General features: G+C 41.8%; 1 protein-coding gene and 1 long non-coding RNA gene across 8 annotated transcripts in view; one reads left to right on the top strand and one right to left on the bottom strand.

Moving 5' to 3' along the window:
• LOC143289152 (myosin-VIIa-like) overlaps window positions 1-11,535 on the top strand; it is a 125,389-nt gene extending 113,854 nt beyond the window's left edge. For all 7 annotated transcript variants that reach the window (XM_076598052.1, XM_076598053.1, XM_076598049.1 and 4 more), the window contains 5 exons: window positions 615-681; window positions 3,285-3,401; window positions 3,646-3,729; window positions 4,388-4,507; window positions 6,501-11,535. In XM_076598052.1, coding sequence (XP_076454167.1) covers window positions 615-681; window positions 3,285-3,401; window positions 3,646-3,729; window positions 4,388-4,507; window positions 6,501-6,575 — 463 coding nt within the window. In that variant the 3' untranslated portion in view covers window positions 6,576-11,535. The remainder of the gene's footprint in view (window positions 1-614; window positions 682-3,284; window positions 3,402-3,645; window positions 3,730-4,387; window positions 4,508-6,500) is intronic.
• LOC143289154 (uncharacterized) overlaps window positions 90-26,291 on the bottom strand; it is a 27,970-nt gene continuing 1,768 nt past the window's right edge. The window contains exons 2-3 of the long non-coding RNA XR_013056195.1: window positions 22,026-22,250; window positions 90-671 (exon numbers count right to left, since the gene is read on the bottom strand). This is a non-coding gene — a long non-coding RNA (uncharacterized LOC143289154). The remainder of the gene's footprint in view (window positions 672-22,025; window positions 22,251-26,291) is intronic.

The following is a 26,291-nucleotide window of genomic DNA, read 5'->3' as shown; positions in this document are numbered from 1 at the left end:
CATGTTGGCAGCCATACTCCATTCAATCAATCAAAATCAAAAACACTTTATTAATCCACATGGAAATTAACTAATCCCATTTTCAGGGATGTGCATGTTGGTTATATTCTCGTTGTCATCACCCAGTGAATGCTGACGTGGATTATGGGATCTTTAGTGTATGTCTTTCATCATCTGCATGTATATACACATGACTTGGGTTCAAGCACCAGAAGGTCTGCACATCTGTTGACTTGTGACCAGGATTTGAACCGTGCACTGTCAAGACTGAAAGTCTTAACGCTTTGGCCACTTATTAAGGACATAGCCTTTGTGCTTGTGTTAATAATGTGCTTTTTTGTGGAATAAAATAGAATGGTGGGGAGGGAACGGAGTGAGAGAGAGAATTCAGAATTTAGATTGCAGGATTGCATGCCTGTTAGCAAGGAGGACAAAAACAACCCAAAAAGTGTCACTTCCTCCCGTATATAGGAATCGAACCGGTGGAGACTTGTCAGTTCCATTGGCGCAAGGCCAGTCCTCAATTATATTTCTACTTTTTTGTTGTTGTAAGTACACAGGTAACTGTTTTTGAAATACACAGCGACCGTTTGATGTCGTGTCTTGCTTGACAGAACCATGCTGAGACGTCTCCTCCCTGTGGACCTGGTCAAGACCCAGTCACCTGACGACTGGAAGCGGGTATGTAAGAAGATCAGAATGGTTTTAATATCTCTTCAAGAGAAATTGCGTCTTGTGCAGCAAAACAATACTAGACAATTAGCCAACACACACACACACACACACACACACACACACAGACACAGAGGAAAACATTTAACGTGACTTAATTAAACAGGAGCATTAATTTAATTTTTTCATATAAAAGCATTACACATATTTGCTTCAAAACATTGTGAGTAGTTTTTGCTTTAGTAATTTGAAATACAAATGTGTTCAAAGACATGAACATTGCGCATGTATTACCCATCCTGCACATTGCATATTCTTACTGCACATTGTCATATATTTTCAGCTGAATAGATTATACTTAAAGTATAAGCTATTAAAAGTATTATGCATGCACTTTCTCACACACAGAGTTCTCAAGAATTTGAAAGGTGCCTTGGAGTTTCACTATAAATACCCAACCCTTTTAACCCTTTGAGCCCTGAGTTCCTGAGCAATTTTAACCCTTCTGCCTGAGCTCCTGAGCCAAAATTTGCAAATAATTGGTATTAAACCCTTTGAGCCCTGACCACCGCTTTGCCGGTGGCAGAGAAAAATGACATAATGCCCAGCCACCGGTTGAACAGTGCGTAAACACTTGAAGCGTGCAGAGTCTCAACCTGGCCCATCAGGGCAGAAATCAGGGACAAAACGTGCGAGAAAACAACTGTATACAACACAGCAAGTAATTGATATGCTTGATAATTTATCGGAAGTAGAGTTTGACAACGATTACTCTGATAGTGAGGTGGATTTCGAATCGGATGATTTTGCTACAGATAGTGATGTTGAAAATGAGCATGCAGAATCAGTTGATCAAAGGAGGCGTGTCAGGTTGAGACTCTGCACACTTCATGGTAGAAATCGATCTTTTTTATCCAAAGCACATGCACAAAACACAGTGAAAACGTGCGGCAATGTTGGTACTACGTTCGCTGACGTCAGAATATTACGTTTTTTTCTGATTGGCTCTTCAACATAAGTCAACCAATAGCAAAACATGACACAAGTGTTTACGCACCGCTCAACCGGTGACCAGGCATTATGCCACCCCTCCCCACCACCGGTAAAGCGGTGGTCAGGGCTCATAGGGTTAATGCTATACATTACTTTGGCTTTTTGCTGCCCAGTTAGCAGGTGATTTTTGGACAGAGAAGGTAGTGATTACTGGAATTAATAAATTGTGGGCATCCAAGAGCTTAACTCATTCAGTCCTGTACCCAAGCAATGCTCTGATGCACAAACTGCAAACAAAGGGAACTAACTTCTACAGTATTTCTGTCTGTGTCCCCACATGTCGGTTTGGAAGAAAAAACAAGTCAGTTTCAGTATATTTCCTCTGTTTTTCCACATCATTATAGCAGGGGACCATGCCCAGGCTGTAATTGCCCAAGGGGAGCAGAAGAGTACCACCATTAGAAGAGGAAAAAAACAAATGCTATATGAAACCAGTTTTAGAGATAGTAAAGCCTTTTTTTTTTAATACTACACTTCCCTGGCCATATAAGATTAACTCACTCAGTACGGCCAGTCCTCTCTTCTCCTCTACACAGACCCCTCGGATGTCCAGTGGGTGTCTGAATGACCCAACCTTTAGTTTCTGTCGTCAGAATTGTGGTATTCTTTGTCAACATTCACCTCTTCAGTATAAGAGCCTTCCGCTTGCAATATTTTGATGATGGTAATTGGGGTGAAAAGCTGTTAACGTCGTCTCTTTCGCCGTTTGTATGGAGAGAGTTAAGAAGAAAGAAAAGTTGTGAAGGAGAGCAATTTTTTGTGCCCTTTTTGATGTTTTTTTTTTTCCCCCCCCATCTTTTTTTGCCCCATCTTACTTCATCCATGAAGGGAGAGATATTGTATTGTATTGTATTGCTCTTTTTGTCACAACAGATTTCTCTGTGTGAAATTCAAGTTGCTCTCCCCAGGGAGAGCGCGTTGCTACACTACAGCGCCACCCATTTTTTTTTTGGTATTTTTTCCTGCGTGCAGTTTTATTTGTTTTTCCTATCGAAGCGGTTTTTTTGTAAAGAATTTTGCCAGGAACAACCCTTTTTTTGCCATGGGTTCTTTTACGTGCGCTAAGTGCATGCTGCACACGGGACCTCAGTTTATCGCCTCCTCCAAATGACTAGTGTCCAGACCACCACTCAAGGTCTAGTGGAGGAGGAGAAAATATCAGCGACTGAGCCGTGATTCGAACCAGCGCGCTCAGATTCTCTCGCTTCCTAGGCAGATGTGTTACCTCTAGGCCATCACTCGACGTATAGATATATCCACTAATCCACCAGAAGGTTCAGTTGTCCTGAACAATTGGATGGGTCGGGTCTGGTCCTCACCTCCCCTGTTCTGAGCCCACAGGATTCAGTCAGTGTTAATCAATAGATGTGTGTATATTCCGGACGCTGTGATGAATGTTTCTCTACACTGTGATGGATGAATGTTTTGTGATGTTGTGATAGTTGTATTGTTTGTGATACTGTGATATATGTATTTGTGATGGATGTGTTTTTGCAACACTGATAAATGTGTGTATGTTTTGTGACGCCGTTATAGAAGTTTCCATTTCGGTCCTGCAGGCCATAGTTGCTGCCTTCAACCGTGATGTGGGCACGACCAGTGAAGATGCCAAAGTGATGTTCCTGAAAATGATTTACAAGTGGCCAACCTTTGGGTCTGCCTTCTTTGAAGTCAAGGTGAGCAGCTGTTGCTTTTTAATTGTGAGTCAGTGTGGGTATTACCACCTTGGCATTCACAGGTACACCATTAGTCTGGTTTTGTTGTATGTGTGCAGGTATATGTCTGAGCTTGTATGAGTGCAAACATGAATGAATGCGAGTTTGCATGCTTCGTTTTTAATGTGATTAGTTAATTTACAATTACTTTTATTCTGCATGTATGTATGAAACTTAATCAATCAGTGCGTGTGTGTGTGTACAGCAAACCACAGAGCCCTCCTACCCTGAGATGCTGTTGATTGCCATCAACAAAAATGGAGTCAACCTCATTCATCCACAGACGAAGGTATTAAATCATTCATTCCTTCAGGGACTTTGTATAGTTTGGCTTGGTGATCAATGGCCATGTTTTTGAAGATGATCCTCTGACACAATGACCAAAGAAAACGAACCAACATGCAGTAGCAGAAAAGTAGAGTACTTCGTAATTGCAAAGGATAAAGCCACTTTTGCAAATGTCTTTGCCTGCCTTGGAATAACTTTCCCCCCTGTTATTTTAATTTCTGTTAAACAGTTCATTCACAGTAACAAATAAGTGGGTAGTTTGTGGTGAAAATTGGGTAGAAAATTGCAGTGTTGATTGAGGTGATAAGGTACTTGATGCAGCAGTTTAAGTGATGAAGGTGCAATACCTACAGTACAGATTTTAATGAAGAAGGTGCAAATACCCCCAATACAGCAGTGTTGGTGACAAAGGCACAGGTTGTTAAAGTACCCATGATACAGTGGTTTTGGTGATTAAAGGTGCAGATTACCTACAGTACAGTAGTTTTGAGACAGAGATGAAAATTAACCTCGATCCAGTGGTTTGAGTGATAGAAGCTGATTTGTGTGTGGTGTGGTGAGTGCACGTGGTTTGTGTGTGTATGAGTGGTATATATATATATATGTGGGTGTGTGGGGTGTGTGTGTGAACATTATGCGTATGTGCGTGCACTGTGCAGGAGATCCTAGCCAGCCACGCCTTCACCAAGATCTCCAACTGGAGCAGCGGCAACACCTACTTCCACATGACACTGGGCAGCCTGGTCAGAGGCAGTAAGCTGCTGTGTGAAACCTCTCTGGTAAGACCCACAACTCAATCCTTTCTGTTCTGTATTTTGAGGTTGTGAAACCTCTCTGGTAAGACCCAGAACAGAGTTCTTTCTTCCTTTCTGTTAAACATTTTGAGGCTGTGATATCTCCCTGGTAAGGAACACAGCAACATCCTTTCTGTTAAGCATTTTTAGGCTGTGAAACCTCCCTGGTAAAACCCACAACAAAGTCCTTTCTTCCTTTTTATGTTTGGTACTCAGAATCCATTTGAAAAACTTAAGGTGGTGCTGTGGCAGAATTGGTTAGGTGATGGACTTCTGATCCAGTGTTCACCTGTGATCAGGGTTCCAGGCCCTGTTTTGACATGTAGTTGTGTTATGTCTTTGGGAAAAGGCACTTTAAGGGTTCCAGGCCCTGTTTTGACATGTAGTTGTGTTATGTCTTTGGGAAAAGGCACTTTAAGGGTTCCAGGCCCTGTTTTGACATGTAGTTGTGTTATGTCTTTGGGAAAAGGCACTTTACTTTGATTTTCCTCACTCCACCCACAACATTTCCTGGTATTCATGTAAAAAACAAACCAACCAACAAAAAAACCCCTGACATCTGAAGGTGATCATTATGCTTGAGTGTATCATATATAATGTCTTTGAGGTAAAAATAAATATTATTGAAGAAAAAAGAAAAGAGTAATAATAATAATAAAACTCAAACATCTCAGAGTACGCATACACACACATATAAAGTGAAGAAATAGATGTGGATATAGATACAGATATGGAATAGTGTGCCTTTAGCTTGGAGACAGACTGCTTGAGGGTGAACAGTAAGTTCAATTGTGGCAGGTCCACTTCCTTTGCGTTAGCTGTGCTTGACTATGTATGTATACATATGTATGTGTACATAACTACATGCATGTATACGAATGTGTATTGTGTGCGCATGCATTTATGTAAGTTTGTGCCTGCGTATGTGTTAGGGTAGCTGTTAGATACACATGTATTGTTAAAATGTATGTATGCTGTGTGTAGTCATATTTTGGTGTATGTAACATAGATGTAATGTTTTAAAGCAGATTTCTGGATAGTGTACTATATAAGTATCCATTATTATTCATTGTGATGTGACTGATGGACTGTGACAGACAGAAACAGGCAGTGAATTTCAGGTCTTCACAGCTGATTAACTGAAAGCTGTCTCTTTAGTCTTCCTTTTTTAAAAGTATTTTGAGGCTCTAAATATAAAGTGGAAATGGAAATTAAAAGCGAGAGTCACAAAATGAAGCAGGAGAAACAGTCAGTACAGAAAAAATATTGGAAAAAAGAGCTTTATGCTGCACACAAAATCAGATAATGGTGTTAGATTTTTTTCTTATTGAAATTATTTTATGATTTATCAAAAGCATCCAAATTTCATGTTTAGCATGATTCAAGAATTTTGATGAATCTCGAGAAGAAAGGTTTTTTTTGGTCATGATCACAGATTTCATTTTCATCGAGACCTGCGTTTCATTTTGTTGGGTTCCCTGATTAACCCCCTCCCCCACAAAAAGAACAACACTGTATGGCTAACTTTTTTCAGTTATTCTTTCTCAGTTTGTCTTCCTCTTTTCTCTGTGTGAAATGTCTTTGGTCAACACACCAAAGAATTGTCCATGGAAAATTCCTCCCGAGTCTGTCCGTTTTGTTTCAAAGCCTGGGTCTCTACACATGGTTTTCCTGTCCATTCTGCAGTGTTGTCAGTTTGGAAATTCCGTTGTGTGTAAGCATATGTGAGCTTTTGTGACTGAAGCTCAGATGCGGGAAATGCAGGGCACAGGCAGAAAGTGTAAATCTTGGACTTGTCAATTTCAGGATACTTGTATAGGCTTTTTATTTTAGTGTGGTTGAGTGTGTGTTGGTGCGTGTGCATGTGTGTGCTCATGCACGCTTGGGTGTGAACGGGCATTCCAGGATCCACTGGAAGTTCGATAGGCATTATTTCCTGTATGGATAAAACCTACATCAGTATCATCACTTGTTTCAGGGCTACAAAATGGACGATTTGCTGACCTCCTACATCAGTCTCCTGATGTCCAACATGAACCGGCAGAAGCGATAATCTTTTGCTACACATCTGAAACTGCCAATGACACAAAATGAGTGTGTGCAAAAGTCTTGTCATGCGGAGGATAGACATTGATGAACTATAATGACCAGTAGCTGTGGAAATGGTTTTGATGGTTGAATGAATTGTAAAAAAAAAAAAACCCCAAAAATAACCCCCCCCCCAAAAAAAAAAAACAAACAAAAAACCCAGCAAAAAAAGAGACTTGGTTGATTGTGCCATTGCTGTATAATTCATGCAGGCTGATATATATATTTTTTTTTTAACTATTGAACTACTGCAAGTGTTACTACTGCACGGTCTGTCTGTTATTTTCTTGATATGTTGGATGATTGTTTTTTTTTTTTTAATTATGTATTTTAAATTTCATATAACACAAGACACTTCCTCGTGTATGACATTTATGCATCATGATTCGTTGAAATGTCACCATGTGTATGTGCTTCCCAATGCAGTATGGCAATTTGTAGTGATCACGTATTTACATATCTAATATTAGGTGCACATACCCGATCTTTTTTTAATGTTGTGTCTGTCATCAAGTGCTTTGGACACTTGACATATTTCATTCCAGTTCCCATGTGATGAGTTTGCACTGAACAGACTGTGGGACAAAAAGAAAAAAAATGTCCCAAACCCAAGTTAGGATAGTCATCTCCCTTTACGATCTTAGATCGAGAAACATGACGTATCAGAACTGCCGTCTCGGTCACAGCTAGACGACTAGGACAATCAGAACATACAGTATGTTCGAGTGCACTGAAAGCAGTTTGTCTCATTAACAAAGGGAGGTAAGTCTGTCAGCGTCCTTTGTGGCGTGACTATTCTCAGAGACTGTGGAACAAGGATCTCTGTCTCGAACCCTACTTTCAGTTCATTTTGTTTTTTTTTGTCATAGTATATGTTATAAACTAACCATTTTTTTTTTTTTAATTCACAGTAATCATTTTGCAATATACAAACCTAATTTCACAACAATCTGTTCAAAAGCAAAATTTTATTGATTTATTTTTCTGACTTAACTTTCGGTCTGCACTACTTGAAAAATACCAGGTCTGGAGTAACATTAACCTTCGACACCAAGTTTGTGTAAAAAATTCTCTCCAGCATAAAATATTTTAGGATCTACTCTCAGTCACACGATTCAGTTCGTGTCAAATCAGCACAGTGGACTTATTCACCTCAAACAATAATGTGTGAAACATCTACCACTTCTGTTACCAAATATATGTTTAGTTGCCGACTTGCAGCTGGTGTGCTCGACTGGTATGCTTGGTGTAAAGCTCGACTTAAATCTCAAGGCCTGACTAAGCGTGTTGGGTTGTGCTGCTGGTCAGGCATCTGCTTGGCAGATGTGGTGTAGCGTATATGGATTTGTCCGAACGCAGTGACGCCTCCTTGAGCTACTGAAGCTGGTGTGCAGAGTCCATGGTGTATCCAAATCGTTCAACTTTGTGCCTCATACGCAGAATGAGGATCTATGCCAATGTCGATTTGCTGTGTGGCTCTTGAACAAGTTTACAAAGCATGATTGTGTTACTTGGCTGAATTTGTTCACCAAGAAAGATAGCTTTGTGTGCTGAAAGACCAAATGGCCTTTGAATGTCTTGATAGAAAGTGTTTGAGTGAAAACTTGTGAAGCTCAGTCTGCGTGGGATGCAACCATGTATGTCTTGAATGGCTTATTCTGTAAATAAATAGGAACGTATTTACGCCAGTGTACAGGTAATGTGCAATTTAAAAAAACATAGCAGTGGCTGTATTGTTGGGAATGCTTTAATGTCCGAGTGGTTGGAGTGAAAAATGTTTTTTTTTTTTTAGTGTGAATTATTTTACATGCACGTTTGAATTGCCAGTTTAAGACTACATTTTTGGATGTGACATAATGCCCACCCCCCCCCCCCCCCCCCAAAAAAAAAGTTTGTGGTCAGGTTTTTCCCTTTGTAAAAGTACAGAAAGTATCAGTTGATGAGCAGAATACTGCCAGCCTTGCTTTATGAATGTATGATGGAGCATTGTCATGGCACTGGTCTTTCTGTGTACTTCAATTTGTTGGGGTTTTATTTTCAGTTATGTTTTTGGCTTTAAATAATTTATATTTACCATTTACCACTCTTCAAAAGCTTTACATATTTTGTAAATATATCAAAAATTGAATTGCAGAATTTTGTGTGTGTGCATCAAATGAAATACTGATATTAAAAGAACAAAACCAATGGATAAAAATATACATATGCATAAAACAAAGAGGGGAGAATTATCAAATTAATAGGGTTAGATCATATTTAAATAATCAGGTTCATATGCATTTGGAATGTTCTCACAGTAATGACTCGGGAGGAAAAAAAAAATGCTTTACTCTCGTACGCTTTTTATTTTGTGGAATGAGATCTGAAGCGTTGCTTACACTGCATATTATGATTTTGGAGTTTTACTGGAGGTGAAGGCTTTTTTCATCTATTGCCTTTTTTGCTAGTTGATTTCATCTTGAAGAATTGTTCTGGTTGTAAACTATAGTCTGATAACTGATCTGATCATAAACAAAAAATGCTGGTGTTTGTTATATAGGGAATTCACCATTTCAGTTTGTCCAGTGCTTGTGAAATGCAGTGAATGTAGTGACAATTCTTTTTGTGTCTGATTTTCCTTTAAAAATTGGTGCTGCATGTTTCTGATTACTGCCGCATAACTGACAGCGATTGTACACCATATAAATTTATTACATAAGTTTAATATAAAAGTGTAATTGACAACGTTTCAGTGCATACTGTTGTTTTACACCAGTTTCACACACACAAGCTAAGTTGCTTTAAAAAAATAAAAATTCTTTTGCAACTTATAACAATTTTTTAAATATCCAACGGGATATGTGCAAATTGGGGGTGGGGTGAAGTTTTTGGTATTGTGATTAAACTGAGGAACAGGTGATTGAAAATGAGCAAAGTCAAAATCAGTATATGTGTGATCTGCTTGTAGTTCGCAAAAAAATTACAGTTGTGTTCATATTGTGTACTAGTACTCAAAAAAGCTGTTTGTAGATCAACATTTGTCCATAAATCTTTTTGATAGATATCCCTTTTGAGTTATTTCTGGTTTGATTTGGTCGTCTGAATAACTGGTATTTTGAAATAAATTTATTTGGATTTTTTTTTTTTTTTTTGGTTAATGTTGCATGACAGCACATTTTACTGAATCCATATCAGAAGAGGTATTTATAATCATTAGTGTGGACATTTGAACACAGATGCCCAAAAATTGTTTTGTCATCGCAAAACCCACATTACCCCTTCCCTTGTGTAAAGATACTAACAATTTTTGATACACCAACAGTTTTATTGATCAGTGCTGTATTTATTCACACCACATCACCCCTTCCCTTGTTTAAAGATATACACTAACAGTTTTTAATATACCAACAGTTTTATGGATCAGTGCTGTATTCATTCATTGGTTGTGTATGGCAAAAACATTCCATACTTCAGTTTAGACTGCTTTAGACACATGGGATTTCCTCTTGATGCTGCAGTTTGCTCACTGTTGTTGCATAATGTTTGGTAATTATACATTTCACTTTTCTCAGATATTTGTCTGATTTTGTATCCAGTATTTATTTGTTTCCCTGTTTGAGTATGTCTTGATTTTTTGGTCATTGAGGACAAACAGTACATCTACACAAACTTAAGAGTACATCCATTATTATGTATAGACAGTAAATGTTGCAGGTTGATTTATCTGGCCATGCAGTCAATAGCTTTTTGTTAACACCCTGTATTATGAACTAAGGTGTTTTTGTTTGTAAGCATGTATGAATGAGGCAGTTTTTATGCACTGGAGTATTAAAATTGTACGTGTAAAATATTTTTAAAATTGACAAATAATGACAAGAGTTTTGAACAACAGAAAAACTGGCTGATATTTGCTGTGTGTGGTGGTAACTTAACAAGCTGATAATTGTTTCTGGGCTTCTGCAGTTGCATGTCTGTATCTCATTTTTGCCATTCAAGTATTTTGTATCAGAGTTCTAACCTTCATGAATGTTAATGAAAAACATCAGAGCCCAGTTTTCGTCGTGCATCATGACACATATTCCAGATTATGGTGAAGAATCCATTATTAGAAAGTATTTCTTGTAAATGTTCTACAGCTAATCTTTTAACGTTGTGTTGTGTCGATTGGAAAGGAGGAAGAAGTATGACTGCTGGTAGGCTGTTTGTTGCAGTTTGCCTTTTTTTTTTTTCCCCCCCATCATGAATCGTCTGGTTTCAGTCTAAATATAATTATATATCTTGGTACAGGTTGTGTATGATGAAGGAATCCTAGCTGTCTGCACTTTATATTGTTTGCAGCTGTCATTAAATGACATTATTGTGTTTTGTAATCATGTTTAAACAACCAGATTGTAATCACTTGAATTACTACCATTTGGCAGATATGTACACACAATGCATTGTAACTTATGTGTAATGGGTGTATGGTTTCCACAGCAAGATCCTGTTGCTGCTATCATTGTGATCCTGTGTTCGTGGTGAATTGTGCATTCCTTTGTCATGGTTCGTTTTGTGAAGATCCCTTTCGATGTTGTCTTATACAAGATGATTCCCCTGTCACGCCTTTGCTTAAGGGTGTGTAATTGGTCACAAGCGTGACAGTCACCTTTATCACAATGATCTGATCATGTCCTTGTGTTAGGAGGCAAATGTCTTCTCCCATCCATAATTGCAACTCTTTTTGTTTGTTTGTAAACTCATGTTTGTGTAACAACAGTGATATGGACCTGTGTGTTTGGCCTGGCTTAAAAGCAACCAGTTAAAGCGAAAAATTATGTGTAATGGCCTGCTCTCAGCTGTGTGTGTGTGTAATGTTCATTATGGTGAACTTAGCTGCCACAAGTGGTGTATCTTTTGCCCTCTACTTACCTTTCCCAACACTATATTTTGATGTACTTACTTTTTTTTTTTAATCATTATTATTATTTATTTATTTATTTTAATCTTTTTTCTTTCTTGTGACCTGACTGAACATGTTGCGTTACGCCATTGGTCAGGCATATCTGTTTAGCAGGTGTGGTGTAGGTGTACAGGGATTAGTTAGAACACTGTGATGCCTCCTTGAGAAACTGAACTCTTACTGAAATGGTATGGGAAAGAAACTGTGAAGGACGGTAGTTATGAGTTGTTACCTTTTAGGTCCTCATCCCTTTCACAGTGATGTGGTAAGATGTCATTACTTGGCAACACACACACAAACTTGATGTTACTTTATAAGCTTGCACCTTTTTTTCCCCCAAATTTTGTGGCATGGTAACTCGCCATGAGAGCATGACCTCTAGACTGGCAAAATTCAGAGTTAAAAGTCAAGAAACAGTGCAAGTACAAGAGCTCAAGTCTTGCACCCAGTCACAAGACTTACTTTTGTTCTTGAGAAACACACACACACACATCCTAAGGTCAACATTGCGTAATCAGAACAAATTGCTGAGTTTTCTTCATATAAGTACAGTGCATGGTCACTGGCAGAAAAACCCTTTCCAAGTCTAAGATCACGAGTGCGATATGATTGAAAGTCCTGATGCAAGATAATCTCCCAAAGCACTATACAGCAGTGTCCTTTTTGGTCTAATGCAGAATATATGTTGTATAAAATGCTATCACACGCAAGTCCTTAAGACTTGTAAAGAGATCATTTCATCAGGCATAACATTTCTTATACAGGAAAAGCCGTCAGTGAAGTGTAACAGACACATACATAACTTTCCCAACTCCGAATTTATTCATTCATCGGAGATGGGAATCTTCAGTATTTATACTGAAATTTGTTGTTTTTCTTTTCCTTTAGAAGTCCACATGGTAACCTATAGTACATGTATGGTCTTGTGAAAAAACAATTTAATTGAAAATATGTAAGGAAATGTCATAATCTGTCTAAAAAAGTAAAAATAAAAAAAAGACAAGAGAGGCAAGGCCTTCAAGACTCACTTGTGATAAATGAAGTCCCCTAGCATTAATTACAGAGTAATTTCCCTTTTTTACTATCTGCACCAAAACGTTTGCAAATAAATAAAAATTCCATGCTTAGCAAAAGAAGTTCCTGTTTGAACAAAAAATGATAATGACTGCTCTTGTTGTTGTGTCAGAATATGAGATCAAAGTGCCAAGTTTAGAGAATACAAAAAATATCAATATAACAGTAAATGCAGTTTGCATATAATTAGGCTTCTTTTTTAAAATTTTTTTGTGCCCATCCCAGAGGTGCAATATTGTTTTAAACAAGATGACTGGAAAGAATTGAATTTTTCCTATTTTTATGCCTAATTTGGTGTCAACTGACAAAGTATTTGCAGAGAAAATGTCAATGTTAAAGTTTACCACCGACACGGACACACATACACACACACACAGACAACCGAACACTGGGTTAAAACATAGACTCACTTTGTTTACACAAGTGAGTCAGAAAGAAAAGAGCCTCCACCCCCTGGAACCTAACAACCCTTAGGAAGGACAATTAATGCCAAGCAAATTTAGCACAACAAAGAACACTCATGCAATCTAGACTTGGACATCAATTGTTGCCTGCTGTGTGAATTGCCTCTGCCTAAGAACTGGTTTTTATGTGACTTTTTTTTTCTTTTTGCCTTACAATAAGCAGCATATGAAAACGGAAGATGTTATGATGCATCATCTTGAAATACCTGACGAAACAAATTTTTGTCCAGAGGACACTAGAAGTGTTCATGACACTGCAGGTGGTTTTCACTGTATATTTCAATTCATGATATAATGATAGTTTAAGTTTATTGTCATGCTTTGCTTAGTAAGATGTAACAGCTTTACTGACAGAAAGGATGATGAAAAAATTGTAGTGAGGAACACAGATCCTGATTTGGCTGGGGATAAGCTTTTATAGACAGAGATATACAATTGATATTTGTAACTATCTGTGGTTGTGGTTACATGATCTGATTCTTTTTATGGCTGTGATTCCCCCACCCCCCTCCCCAAGATACAAAATATTTTATCAGTTGTTTCAGATCTGAAAAGTAATATTTCCATGGATGAGATTATTTGCTGATGGCTGTTTTCTTTAGGTTGTGGCAGGTGGCCTGTGTGAGGGTTTGAACCGTATTCTGTGAGAATGGTTGTGCGAGATATCTATTTTGTACGAAGACACCTTACTACTGCAATAAACTATACAGACTCTGAAAGAGATTTAAACCATATCTGTGTGGATGAGCACAAGTGTGAGTGCTTAGTCTTGTTTTTTTCTTTTTGTTATATGACCAGCATCGACTTGCTGATGACTGGTGGTTGATGCATGCTGGGTATTTTCATGTCTCCATACACCAAACATTGACATGGATAATGGGATCTTTAAAATGCATTCTGGATCTTTGCTTACGTTAAGGAACTGAAAGGCAGCCGTCTAGGACACATAAAATCTTGGATGGGACAGGCAGAAAACAATCAAGCTTGTATGCCAGCTACAAGACCTGAAAAAAACAAAAGAAAGGGAGGAAAACCCTGAAAACCTCAAACATCTTTTTAAGACAATTCAACCACTCCAGAAAGACATTGTAGGGAATGGCCAGAGGGCAAAACTGATGCAGAAGTGCAGCTACTTATAGAAGAAATCAGCAAAGAAGACATCATATACACAGATGGCTCAGTTACCAAAGACCAATCTGGCTGGGGATTCACTGCTAAGAAAAAGGGAACAATAAGGGAAAAGAATGCCATGAACAAAGTCACAACCTCCAGCCTGACAATAGAAGCTGAAGCTGTGATACATCCTCTCCAGTGGCTGTCATATATTCATACACCTGGAAATCAACATGCCATGATTCTGACTGACTCGATGAAACATTGAAAAAAAAGAAAAATGAATGTGGAGCCCAGAGTGGCAAGAGGCAAGGCACAACTTTCGGATTTAACTCTTTCCATATGAACGGCGAAAGAGACGACGTTAACAGCGTTTCACCCCAATTACCATCATCAAAATATTGCAAGCGGGTGGCTCTTATACTGAAGGTGAATGTTGACAAAGAATACCACAATTCTGACGACGGAAGCTAAAGTTTGGGTCATTCAGGCACCCACTGAACATCCGAGGGGTCTGTGTAGAGGAGAAGAGAGGACTGGCCGTACTGAGTGAGTTAAAATCTTACATGGTCATACTGCCCAGGACATGCAGGTGTTAAGGGAAATGAGTGAGCTGACAGGCTTGCTGGTAACGCAACAATGAGCGGCTTACATCTGGGAAAATCGTATATCCTTAGAAAAGTAAAAGAGTATCTCAAAAACAAGATAAAAGGCCATCACACCATTGATCGCCTCACAGAAAGAAAGAGAGAATGAGAGAGACTGGCCATAATTCTGGCATGAAAGTCAAATATTAGCATCATTTCCAAATCGACATTGTGCAATGTTCTTCAAAATGGAACGGAGTCTCTCTGGGCTTTCCCAAATACAGTAGACTGAGCAACACTCTAGATGCCACATGGCATCAGAGATCTCTTCCCACCGCTTCTGCGGCAAATCTGTGGCAGTGTGTGCATGTGGGTGTGTCAGAAGAACTCTGAGTGTCTGTGAGTGTGTGAATGCATGTGTATGTGCATGTGTGTGTGTGTGTGTGTGCATTGTGTTGCATTGTTCTGATGGTGAATTTGGGATCCACTTTGACGGGTGCAATAGCCGAGTGGTTAATGCGTTAGACTTTCAATCTGAGGGTCCTGGGTTTGAATCTCGGTAACGGCGCCTGGTGTGTAAAGGGTGGAGATTTTTCCGATCTCTCAGATCAACATAATTATGTACAGACCTGCTCGTGCCTGAACCCCCTTCGTGTGTATACGCAAGCAGAAAATCAAATACAAACGTTAAAGATCCTGTAATCCATGTCAGCGTTCGGTGGGTTATGGAAACAGGAACATACCCAGCATGCACACCCCCGAAAACAAAGTATGGCTGCCTTCATGGCGGGGTAAACATGGTCATACGTGTAAAAGCCCACTTGTGTACAAACGAGTGAATTTGGGAGTTACAGTCCACGAACGAAGAAGGATCCACTTCCTTTTCCCACTCCAATTCTGATGGTAAAGTTGGAATCCACTTAATTTTCCCTCTCCCATTCTGATGGCAATATTGTGGTCCTGCATCCCTGGGTAAAGTTTGGATCTTCTCTCCCCTTGGTAAAGTTGAGATTCCCCCCTCCCCTTGGCAAAGCTGAGATCCTCCCTCCCCTTGGTAAAGTTGAGATCCACCCTCCCCTTGATAAAGTGGAAAGGTTGAGATCCTCCCTCCCCTTGGTAAAGTAGAGATCCTCCCTCCCCTTGGTAAAGTGGAGATCCACCATCCCCTTGAAGTGGAAAGGTTGAGATCCTCCCTCCCCTTGGTAAAGTAGAGATCCTCCCCTTGGTAAAGTGGAGATCCGCCCTTCCCTTGGTAAAGTGGAGATCCACCATCCCCTTGAAGTGGAAAGGTTGAGATCCTCCCTCCCCTTGGTAAAGTAGAGATCCTCCCTCCCCTTGGTAAAGTTGAGATCTTCCCTCCCCCTGGTAAAGTTGAGATCCTCCCCTCCTGGGTAAAGTTGAGATCTCCCCTCCGCTTGGTAAAGTTGAGATCCTCCCTCCCTGGGTAAAGTTGAGATCTCTCCCCTCACTTGGTAAAGTTGAGATCCCCCTTCCCCTTGGTAAAGTTGAGATCCTCCCTTCCCATGGTAAAATTGAGATCCTCCTTCCCCATGGTAAAATTGAGATCCTTCCTCCCTTAAAGTTGAGATTCTCACTGGGTAAAGTTGAGATCCTCCCTCCCTGTCTAAAGTTGAGATCCTCCTTCCCTGGGTAACGTTGAGATCCTCCCCATGGCAAAGTTGAGATCCCCCTCCCCATGGTAAAGTTGAGATCCCCCTCTTGGTAAAGTTGAGATCTTCCCTCCCTTTGGTAAAGTTGAGATCCTCCCCATGGCAAAGTTGAGATCCCCCTCTTGGTAAAGTTGAGATCTTCCCTCCCTTTGGTAAATTTGAGATCCTCCCTCCCCTTGGTAAAGTTGAGATTCTCCCTCCCATTGGTAAAGTTGAGATCCACCCTCCCCTTAGTAGAGATCCTCCCTCCCCTTGGTAAAGTAGAGATCCTCCCCTTGTTAAAGCCGAGACCCTCCCTCCCCTTGCTAAAGTGGAGATCCGCCCTCCCCTTGGTAAAGTAGAGATCCGCCCTCCCCTTGGTAAAGTAGAGATCCCCCTCCCCTTGGTAAAGTTGAGATCCTCCCCTCCTGGGTAAAGTTGAGATCTCCCCTCTGTTTGGTAAAGTTGAGATCCTCCCTCCCTTGGTAAAATTGAGATCTCCCCTCCGCTTGGTAAAGTTGAGATCCTCCCTCCCTGGGTAAAGTTGAGATATCTCCCCTTGGTAAAGTTGAGATCCTCCCTCCCTTGGTAAATTTGAGATCCCCTTCCCCTTGGTAAAGTTGAGATCCTCCTTCCCATGGTAAAATTGAGATCCTCCTTCCCTTGTTAAAGTTGAGATTCTCACTTGGTAAAGTTGAGATCCTCCCTCCCTGGGTAAAGTTGAGATCCTCCCCATGGTAAAGTTGAGATCCTCCCTCCCCATGGTAAAGTTGAGATCCCCCCTCTTGGTAAAGTTGAGATCTTCCCTCCCTTTGGTAAATTTGAGATCTCTCGTTAAAGTTGAGATATTCCCTCCCCTTGATAGTTGAGATTCTCCCTCCCCATGGTAAATTTGAGATCCTCCCTCCCTTGGTAAAGTTGAGATCCTCCCTTCCCATGGTAAAACCGAGATCCTTCCTCCCTTGTTAAAGTTGAGATTCTCACTTGGTAAAGTTGAGATCCTCCCTCCCCTTGATAGAGTTGAGATGCTCCCTCCCCATGGTAAAATTGAGATCCTCCCTTCCCTTGGTAAAGTTGAGATCCTCCCTCCCCATGGTAAAGTTGAGATCCCCCCCCCCCCCCGCCCCATCACCTTGGTAAAGTTGTCTAGCCATTGGTTGATCAGCCACATTGTGGTTTGGCCAGTCAAACTGCGATCCCAAAACGGACCAAGTCCTCATTCAGACTGGACACCCCCCTCCAAATTTAATGCAGCATTTTTCAAGCTTGCATATTTTGAACAACGGTGTCAGGTGTTGTTGGCCTACTTCAACCAGTCAGTGATCGCAGCTTGGGGCCACAGTGGTGGTAATGTACCCGACCATGAAGTTTTAAATTCTACCCTGTGTAGGTGGGTGTGTATATATCCAGTCTGGATACTTAATAGGCTGAGGACCGACGTTTTAAATTCTACCCTGGGTAGGTGGATGTATATTATCCAGCCTGGATACTTGATAGGGCTGACTCTTTCACTTAACCCCTTAACCACTGAATCTTTTGCGGGATCAGATCAGTGTGGGTGGGTCGATTCTTTCAGTTTCAGTAGCTCAAGGAGGCGTCACTGCGTTCGGACAAATCCATATACACTACACCACATCTGCCAAGCAGATGCCTGACCAGCAGCGTAACCCAACGCGCTTAGTCAGGCCTTGAGAAAAAAAAAAGAAAAGAAAAAAAAGGTGAATAAATAATAGATAAGCTTACATAAATAAATAAATAAATAAATAATCATTATATAAAAAGGTAGTAATGATAATAATAATAATAATAATAATAATAAATATGGTCGATTCTTAATGCAATGGAATTACTACTTTTTGTGTACTTCAAAGTGGTGTCACTGATTTTTACTGGCGAGAAAGTAACGCAAAAACCAAGAGTTACCTACCATTTTCTCAAGGAGGCGTGTAACGCAAAAACCAAGAGTTACCAGTTTCTCAAGGAGGCGTGTAACGCAAAAACCAAGAGTTACCAGTTTCTCAAGGAGGCGTGCAACGCAAAAACCAAGAGTTACCTACCATTTTCTCAAGGAGGCGTTGTTACCACGTTCGAACAAATCCATATACGCTGCACCACATCTGCTAGGCAGATGCCTGACCAGCAGCACTGACAACCCAACGTGCTTTAGTCAGGCCTTGAGTTCATTGATATATACATATTAATTTGTGTCCCTATCAGAGTGGATTTCTTCTACAGAATATTTGCCAAAGGACGACCCTTTTGTTGCCATGGGTTCATTTTCAGTGCGCCGAGTGCATGCTGCACACGGGACCTCAGTTTATCGTCTCACGACTAGACGCTTAGTTATGATCTTCCAGTCTTAACTTTGAAAGAAAGGGGCGAGACTGAGCGGGTATCGAACCCAAACCCTCACGTATACGGAGTTAGAAGATCAAGCGTCCATAATTATGGCTACCTTTCCCCCAAGAGAGGAAGTCCAAAATGGGGAATGATGCCTGTCATCCTGACCTGTTCAGCTCTTGTTTTATCGCAGCCATCTTCACACGAGGGACGAGGCACAGATACTAAAATTAATGTCTATGGACGAGGTGATAACTCGGACCCACGTTCTGTGTGGACCCGGCAGACGACGGACAGGACCGCACACGGCAGGGGGGGGTGGGGGGGGGGGGGGGGGGACCCAGTGCCATCAGTCCCCTTGACAACCGCCCCGCCCGATAGCAACAGTTATTCCCACGCCGCCTCAAGAGTTACGCGCCTTCCTCTCACCACCCCTCCTTCTCCCTTATTCCCTTCCGCTGCCTTTTACCCTCCCCCCCCCCCCCCCCACCACCTCCCTGCCTCTTCCCCTGATGGACACTGATAATCATCTCAAGGGGTTGGTGTTTTTTTAAAAATTTTTATATTATTTTTTTTAATCAGTATTTTATCTGAGAACAACAAAGATGTGAATACAATGAATTCACCTGGACAACCAGTAAGTCTCACCTCAGTGCTTTCCCTCCATTCTTTGTAATTATTCTGTTTTTTTTGGTTTTTTTTCCCTATCTTGTCGGCCGCGCTCGGTGAAACTTTTGTTTGCGCACCACTGCCCTACTAGTGATGTGATGTGATGTGTATGCACATTGTGTGTGTGTGTGTGTGTGTGTGTGTGTGTGTGTGTGTGTGTGTGTGTGTGTAGGTGTGTGTGTGAGTGTGTGAGTGAGAGTGAGTGTGAGTGAGTGTGTGTGTGAATGGCGGGGGGGGGGGGGGGGGGAGGGTGGCGGAGCGGGGGACGGAGCGGGGAATGGGTTAGTGCGTGCGTACTTCCATGCGTGCGTGCGTGTATGTGTGTGTCTCTGTGTGCGTGTACGCCTCTGTGTGTGTGTGTGTGTGTGTGTGGTGTGTGTGTGTGTGCGCGTGTGTGTTCACGCACGTGTTCGTGCAAGCGCGTGTTATGTGTCGCATGTGTAGTTTGTGTGCGCGCGACTCGAACGCGTACGTTCGGGAACTAATCAGCCCACTTCGACACTACTCGATCGCATCGGTAAAAAAAACAAACAAAAAACCCCAAGGCGCACACATACACAAAAGTTCACTCAGTATGTCAAGGGCGTGTCACTGCAATAATTATGTTCGGCTAGATTCCGCATGAATGACACCGCGAGTTGTTACCAACACTTTGAATCATTTTTTTCTCTCTCAAGGCCTGACAAAGCGCGTTGGGTTACGCTGCTGGTCAGGCATCTGCTTGGCAGATGTGGTGTAGCGTATATGGATTTGTCCGAACGCAGTGACGCCTCCTTGAGCTACTGAAACTGAAACTGAATCATCTACTGACACGCATGGGTAGTGTTCAACACACAAAAGGGTCGCTGAATAGTGAAAGACCCCACCCTCAGAACTGAATAAAACGAAGTGAAAAGAAAGCTTAGCTTACATACGTATAGTATAAAATATTACGCTTTTTCAAAACTGGCTTGGCTTCTTTGCTTCTTCTGACAGAGAGCTATCCTGAAGAGAAAGACGACTTTTTATTTCATTTCTATTCACCCATTCTTGATAACTGAGCCCAAGACGGGTTAGGTTTCTGAAGTGGATGAGTCATATCACACAAAGTATGACACTTGAGTCGAGTCGTTGTGTAGAACTTGGGCGCCAATACGATATGGTGGAGTTATTCTGTTTTTTTTTTTTTTTTTTTTTTTTTTCCATAGCCGTACGTGCCGTGAGAATCGGTTGAGACACTTTGAAATGGTGTAGGCCGGCGTAGGTGGGATGACAGAGAGAGGATCGAGGGAGAGGGGTCAAGAAAAGACAGAGGCGGCAGAGGGAAAAGAGAAAGAGGAGGGTGGGGTAGGGGGTGGGGGGGGGGGGGGGAGAGGGAGGTGGATCGAGAAAGGGGTGAGAGTAAAAGAAAAGTGGGACAGAGGGAAAGAAAGATTGAGAGATTCGATTCAATTCAATTCAAAAACACTTCATTAACTCTCTCCATACGAACGGCGAAAGAGACGTTAACAGCGTTTCACCCCAATTACCACAATCAAAATATTGCAAGTGGAAGGCTCTTATACTGAAGAGGTGAATGTTGACAAAGAATACCACAATTCTGACGACGGAAGCTAAAGTTTGGCTCATTCAGACACCCACTGGACATCCGAGGGGTCTGTGTAGAGGAGAAGAGAGGACTGGCCGTACTGAGTTAATCCACATGGAAATTATCGTGTGCAATCACAGGCTCGTTATAGACACCAACATAAATAAATGAACATATATACCATACAATACACAAAAACATGTCAGATATAAACTCTCAGTAGCTGACTAAAACAACCCCCCCACCCCCACACTTCTACACCTGCACACACATAAGACAAAGTATTGCACAACAACGTATACCGATAGAAAACATCCAGCAAATAAAATATAAATATTTAACTCTCACCCTCACCCCCCACACATACGTGTAAAGACAAGGTAGTGTACAACAATGTAAAAAAAAAAAATCCAACAAATAGATCGTATATAAATGTAAAACACACACACACACACACGTTAAGACAATAACGTATTGCACAACAATGTAAACAAATAAAAACATCCAGCATAATAGAACATCCAAATAAATCGTGTTTATAAGTAAAATACACACACACACACACACATCAGTACACACACGCACACACACACACACGCATGAACGTACCCTCTCAACATATATGGGGGAATAAAAGTAAAGACAGAGGAGACAGATGAAAGAGGAATATTCAGATAGCGAGAGGGGAGGAGGATACAGAAGGGTAAAGAGGATGAGGGAGAGGAGAGACACTGAAAAAAAAAAAAGAGATACAAAGAGAGACAGACAAGTCTTACAGAGGTGCAAAGCCGTATATGTTATGACAGTCAGTCGTGTCCGACTATGACCATCAGTCAAAACAGCAAAAGGAGGCAACAGCTATCCCGATAATCTGGGCTAAGATTATAGTGGCCAAGAGCTGGGGTAAATGATGACTTGAGAATGAACAAAAATCAGGCAGGGCATGTTCTGAAATGCCTTTGCTATTTCAGTCTGTGCAGGATGTACGCACATACACAGACACACACACACACACCTGACACAGACCAACTCACCTGATGAACGGCAGACTCCTCTCACAAGGTTCGCCACGAGCAACACCACAGGCAACGCTGACGTGACGTCTTTTGGCCTCGGACCTCTGGCTGGAGGATGGAGCTGTGGGAGTGCTTTCCCTTCTCCCTTTGGTCGTCTGCTCTGACTTAGGTATTTTGTGCAGTGCGGTGTGTGGGTAGGTGGTGATGGTGGTGGCCAACCTTAGCTGATCGCACTGTTGTTAGCTGCGGGGGGTAAATACAAACATACACTGAAGAATCTGATTGAAAAAAATGTAAACACCCTCCCCACCCCTGCATGTACGAACCACTTTCTCTGTCATCACTGATCGTCATGATGGGTACGGTGGTTGAATGGTAAGAGATGACGGGCGCAATAGCCGAGTGGTTAAAGCGTTGGACTGTCAATCTGAGGGTCCCGGGTTCGAATCACGGTGATGGCGCCTGGTGGGTAAAGGGTGGAGATTTTTACGATCTCCCAGGTCAACATATGTGCAGACCTGCTAGTGCCTGAACCCCCTTCGTGTGTATATGGAAGCAGAAGATCGGATACGCACGTTAAAGATCCTGTAATCCATGTCAGCGTTCGGTGGGTTATGGAAACCAGAACATACCCAGCATGCACACCCCCGAAAACGGAGTATGGCTGCCTACATGGCGGGGTAAAAACGGCCATACACGTAAAAGCCCACTCGTGTGCATACGAGTGAACGTGGGAGTTGCAGCCCACGTTCGCAGAAGAATGGTAAGAGCGCTGGATTTCGCCCCAGTTTTCTTCCGAGTTCGATCCTCGGTTTCGACACACCTGGTGGTTAAGGGTAAGATTGTTTTTTCCGATCTCCCTGGTCAACATAATGTGCAGACCTGCTAGGGCCTGAAACCCCCTTTGTGTGTAGTATACGCACTCAGTGGATCAAATAATTATTCACATGTTGAAGATCCTGTAATCCATTCACGTCAGCGTTCAGTGGGTAATGGAAACAAACTCAGCATGCACACCCCCGCCGGAAAACGGAGTATGGCTGCCTACGTGGCGGGGATAAAAACGGTCGTACACCTATACTGTGCGAGTGAACGTGGGAGACGCAGCCTGGCCACGAATACAGATCATCATCATCATCATCATCACAACTACAACACCAGCAATACCACCATCACCAATAATAATAATAATACTAATGTTATAATGAATGCGAGGGGACCTGCTACACTCTATAGACACTCTTCACAACAGATGGTAAACTGACTGACAGTCTACGAGACAGTGCGTGACTGGAACGTCCTGCTCCAGGAGACTCGATGCCCAAACCCTTGACACATTCCTCGACACATACGTTCAGGTGGTGTCAATAATAATAATGGTACTTATATAGCGCTGAATCTTATGCATAGACAAATCTAAGCGCTTTCGCACCAGTCATTCTCACGCACGCATAACTCTAAAACTGGAGAAACTAAAGACAAGGAAGAGGCAGGGAAGGGAGGCTATTTTGGGAAGGTGGGTTTTAAGGCCAGGCTTGAAAGAGCTGAGTGTGGAGACTTGAAGCGAAAGAGGAAGTTCATTTCAATTGCAAGGTCCAGAGACAGAACGGCGGCCAACAGTTCAGAGTTTGAATCTGGGTATGCGTAAGTGGAGTGGATCCGAAGCTGATCGTAGTGAGCGAGATGGAGTGTAGAGGTGAAGGCAGCCACAGAGATAGGAAGGGGCTGATTTGTGAATACATCTGTAGCATAAGAGTGCTGATCTTGTACTTTATTCGGTGTGAGACAGGGAGCCAGTGGAGATGTTGCAAAAGAGGAGTGATGTGCTCAGATCTTTTCTTTCTGAGGACGAGTCGGGCAGCAGAGTTTTGTATGCGCTGAAGGGACTGAATGAATGAAGCAGGCAAACCAGACAATAGAGTTACAGTTGTCAAGGCGAGAGAGAAAGAAACGACAAGTCTAGATGTTGCGTCAATGGACAGATATTTCCGGATGGAACTGATGCGCCGCAGTTGACAGTAGCAGGATTGACATGTCTTATTGATAAATTTTTGCATGGACAGTGTGTTGTCAAGGGCAACACCGAGGTTCCTGACTGAACTGGACAGAGGGATGGATGTACTGCCAAGTTTGTATTAGTTGTAATGGAAAGAGTTTTTGTTTAGTTCCTATGATCATTGCTTCAGTTTTGTCCGCGTTCAATTGTAACTTATTTAGAGTCATCCAATTTTGAATATCCACGAAGCAGATGTTTCTTGCAAGAGCGACAACAGTTTTTCAGGTGTATCACTCTTCTGGAGTTGAGTGTCATCAGCATAAGAATGACTGACATTATGGCGGTTGATAATTTCAGCGAGAGGAGCAGTGTACAGTGTGAAGAGCACTGGGCCTAAATCAGATCCCTGTGGGACTCCATGTTCAATTTTAACGGGTTCAGACTGGAAATTATCAACAATGACAGACTGGAATCGATCAGTGAGATAACATTTGAACCAGTTTAGAACAGTGCCGTTGATACCAAATGTAAAATGAAGACGGGAAAGAAGGATTGAATGGTCTATCGTGTCAAAGGCGGCTGACAAGTCGAGAAGAGTGAGAAAGGAGATCTGTCCTGAGTCGGACGCTAGCAGTAGGTTATTCAGGATGTGGAGGAGAGTGGTTTCGGTGCTGTGGTCAGCACGATAGGCAGACTGAAATGGGTGGATGAGATTGTTGAAACAAAGGTGATTGTTGAGCTGCTTCAGGACAGCATTTTCAAGGAGTTTGGACAGGAATGGAAGATTAGAAACTGGTCGATAGTTTTTCAAAATGTTTGCGTCAAGGTTGGATTTCTTCAGAAGAGGCCGGACTATTGCAGCTTTGAAAGTGGATGGAAACGTTCCAGTGAGAAGGGATGAGTTGACAATGTTGGTGATTGTGGGGAGAAGCTGTGAGACACTGGGGAAAAAAAAAACAGGCTGGTATAGGATCGAGCTCACAGGATTTTATTGTCATTTCTTTGATTTCATGGACTTCTGTTTCAGTTAATGGATTAAAGGAATGGAGAGGAGTGCCGTTGAATTGAGGATCAGGATGAGTAGGTTGGAAAGGCATTTGGTCTAAGATGGTACGAATATTCTGGACTTAAAAGACATTGGGGAGTTCAGATAAAGTGTACGCAGAAGGAAGAGGAGTCTTTTTTGCAGTGCCGAGAAGATTTGACATGATAAAGAGATTTGGTGGATGTGGCATCGAGAACTTAAGAAAAGAAGTTTGTCTTCGCTGATGAGATCATATGTTTGACTGTTTTCGGAAGATTTGATTGTGGACTTTCAGTTTTGTTGATCGCCATCGCCGTTCCAACTGGCGACGTTTGCGTTTTGCAAGTCGAAATGTCTTGTGCGTACCACGGGGCGGAAGGTCTATCAGGGAGCATGCGGGTAGTGGGGGTTGCATGTTCATCCAGCAGCTGAGAGAGGACAGTGTTGTAGTGTGTAGAGACATTGGTGTGGGAAGAAATTTTGGAAAGCCGTTCAGCAGCTTAAGAAAAAGTTAATGTTGGATTTCAGGTTGCGACGAGTAACGGATTTTTTGGTTCTGGTAGGTTTTGAAATATTAAGCAAGAATATGACAGCAGAATGGTCGGAAAAGAGTTCGTCAGTCACTGACGCAATCATAGCATCAGAGTCACGTGTGATGAGCCAGTCCAACGTATGGCCAGATCTGTGTGTTGGTTCTGTAACGAGCTGAGAGAGAATGATTGGACAGAGATAGACATAGGCGTTTGACATCAGAGGGAGTCTGGTTGTCGAAATGAAAATTCAAGTCTCCGAGGATGATAAGTTTGCCAGAACGAAGGTTGGAGTAATAAAGTAATGTTCGGAACTCATCGTTAAACAGAAGACGTTAGGTTATTTTTACGACTAGGAGGACGATAAAGACAACAAGATGATTGAGTGACCGGGAACATTGAGAGTGACTGTGAGCATTTCAAAAGTGTTATGTGGAAAGGCATGGTTATGGGAGAAGGAAAGGGAAGACTCCAATATATTTCTATAGACGATGGCGATGCCACCTCCACGAGACAGTCGAGGAAGTGACTTGGTTTTGCATCCAGGGGGGGGTCAGTTTAATTTTGGGTTCGTGACCTTGTAATTTCAACCAGGTTTCGGTGAGAAATACGATATCAAAATTATTTTCAAAAATATAATCAGAAATATTGTCAGTCTTTTGATCAGGGCAGACAGATTGAGCATTGAACAGCCGATGGTGACTGAACAGTGGAGGACAGTGGGAAGGCAGAGA

Source organism: Babylonia areolata, chromosome 13 (genome assembly GCF_041734735.1).
Source record: "Babylonia areolata isolate BAREFJ2019XMU chromosome 13, ASM4173473v1, whole genome shotgun sequence".
NCBI classification, from domain to species: Eukaryota; Metazoa; Mollusca; class Gastropoda; order Neogastropoda; family Buccinidae; genus Babylonia; species Babylonia areolata.
This window is presented reverse-complemented; position numbering and strand designations above follow the sequence as displayed.